This window comes from Morone saxatilis, unplaced genomic scaffold (genome assembly GCF_004916995.1).
Source record: "Morone saxatilis isolate NCDOM2014 unplaced genomic scaffold, NCSU_SB_2.0 Contig5, whole genome shotgun sequence".
Lineage (NCBI taxonomy): Eukaryota > Metazoa > Chordata > Actinopteri > Moronidae > Morone > Morone saxatilis.
Window position 1 is genome coordinate 24,637,387 of NW_023340095.1, and position 1,509 is coordinate 24,638,895.

A 1,509-nucleotide genomic window follows, 5' to 3' on the forward strand; every position below is an offset into this window, starting at 1 on the left:
GAAATCAACAACATTGTCTTTTGTTCGGAGTTACGACAGCTGGAGCAGTAAAAGCTGCAGAAAAATTTAAAAAATAGAGAGAGAGTGGGGGGGGTGCACAGTTTCTAACCAAGCACTGTGGAATGTGCCACGCTCAAATAATAACCATGGATTCTCCCTCATTTGTTCTAGTTGATTGATTGATGTTTTATAAAGTCATAAAAATCAAGTATTTTCTTTGCAGCCCCATGTACTGGTTGAGCCCCCCCATGGCCATGACTAAAAAGCTCTTTCTGTCTGTCCTTGTCTCAGCTCAGGTGGATTCACCGTGATCCCACCGAATGAATCCCGGCGAAACAAGATTAAATCGAGTAGGCAGACCATCCTACCTGCTGTTTAGTTTAATCTTCATACATGCTGAAATCTCTTTCCTAAGTAACAAAGGTTTATTTTGCTGTAGTGGCTCAAAAAGAAGCGGAGGATCTTGAGAGATGGAAAGAGGCAAACAGACCCCAGCCTGTGCACCTGAATCCAGAGAGACTGGGTGAGACAGCACACACATCTCTGCTCTCACATTTGCCTCAAATGCAAATCATCTTCAACTATTTGTATAACTTCTTATAACTAATTCTTACTTTGTTTTGCCCTTGCAAATTTCTGTTTAATTTATCAAGGTGGGAATGTTACACTGGCTGAAGCCCGGCAGAGGCAGCATACAGACTTCCGTTGCACCAAACTGCAGAAGAAGGTATGTGCTCTATGAATAAGAATACAGTGTGCTAAATCATACCACGTTTGAGATGATGCGTCGCTTTTCCAACCCCTTCTGTGATGTCTGAACCACAAAGAAATATTTCATGTCTAATCTATTGTTTGAAGCTGAGAAAAGAGGAGCTGGACAGGAGGAGGAGACAAGAAGAGGAGGAGGAGTTGCAGAGGAAGAAAGCCCAGCAGAGGGAGCTGGTGAGACCAAGATTAAAACAACAGGAATAATGTATAATATAATCATTTTTTTAAGAGCTAAGTCTGAATGTTAGTGTTACAGTAATAGCAAAAATATTAAAGCAAGTCAGGTCCAGCTCATCTACACTTCAGTGAGCCCCGTACTGTGTTAGGTACACCTGTACAAGTTCAGTTATTGGTGTTATTGACCCTACTGAAGTCCCGCCCCTTTTTGCTCTGTGCTCCAATAACAGTTGAGCAAGAGTCACTCAGAACCTCATTCAACTTTCTCCTTTCCTGCACTTTGTTAGGCTATGTGCTTAGTGATATATGTAGAATCATGTTTTAACAAAAGTTAGCAAAACTTTATTTAACTAGTGACTGATGTAAATTGGCTAGCTTGTTAGCTAGCTTTTAGCTCGAACTAATGTGGCGGAGAGGAAGAGCGGGTCGTCCCCTAATCGGAAGGTTGTAGGTTCAATTCCCGGCTCCTGGTGCCACATGTCGAAGTATCCTTGAGCAAGATACTGAACCCCGAATTGCTCGAAACGCTTGTTTTATGGAATGTGTGTGTGAAAGGGTGAATGT

The 1,509-nt window shown here is 42.1% G+C and overlaps 1 protein-coding gene across 1 annotated transcript in view; it reads left to right on the top strand.

Annotated features, from left to right (window-relative positions):
* epsti1 (epithelial stromal interaction 1) overlaps positions 1–1,509 on the top strand; it is a 13,306-nt gene that overhangs the window by 2,445 nt on the left and 9,352 nt on the right. The window contains exons 2-5 of the mRNA XM_035676437.1: positions 292–350; positions 440–523; positions 654–727; positions 859–942. Coding sequence (XP_035532330.1) covers positions 292–350; positions 440–523; positions 654–727; positions 859–942 — 301 coding nt within the window. The remainder of the gene's footprint in view (positions 1–291; positions 351–439; positions 524–653; positions 728–858; positions 943–1,509) is intronic.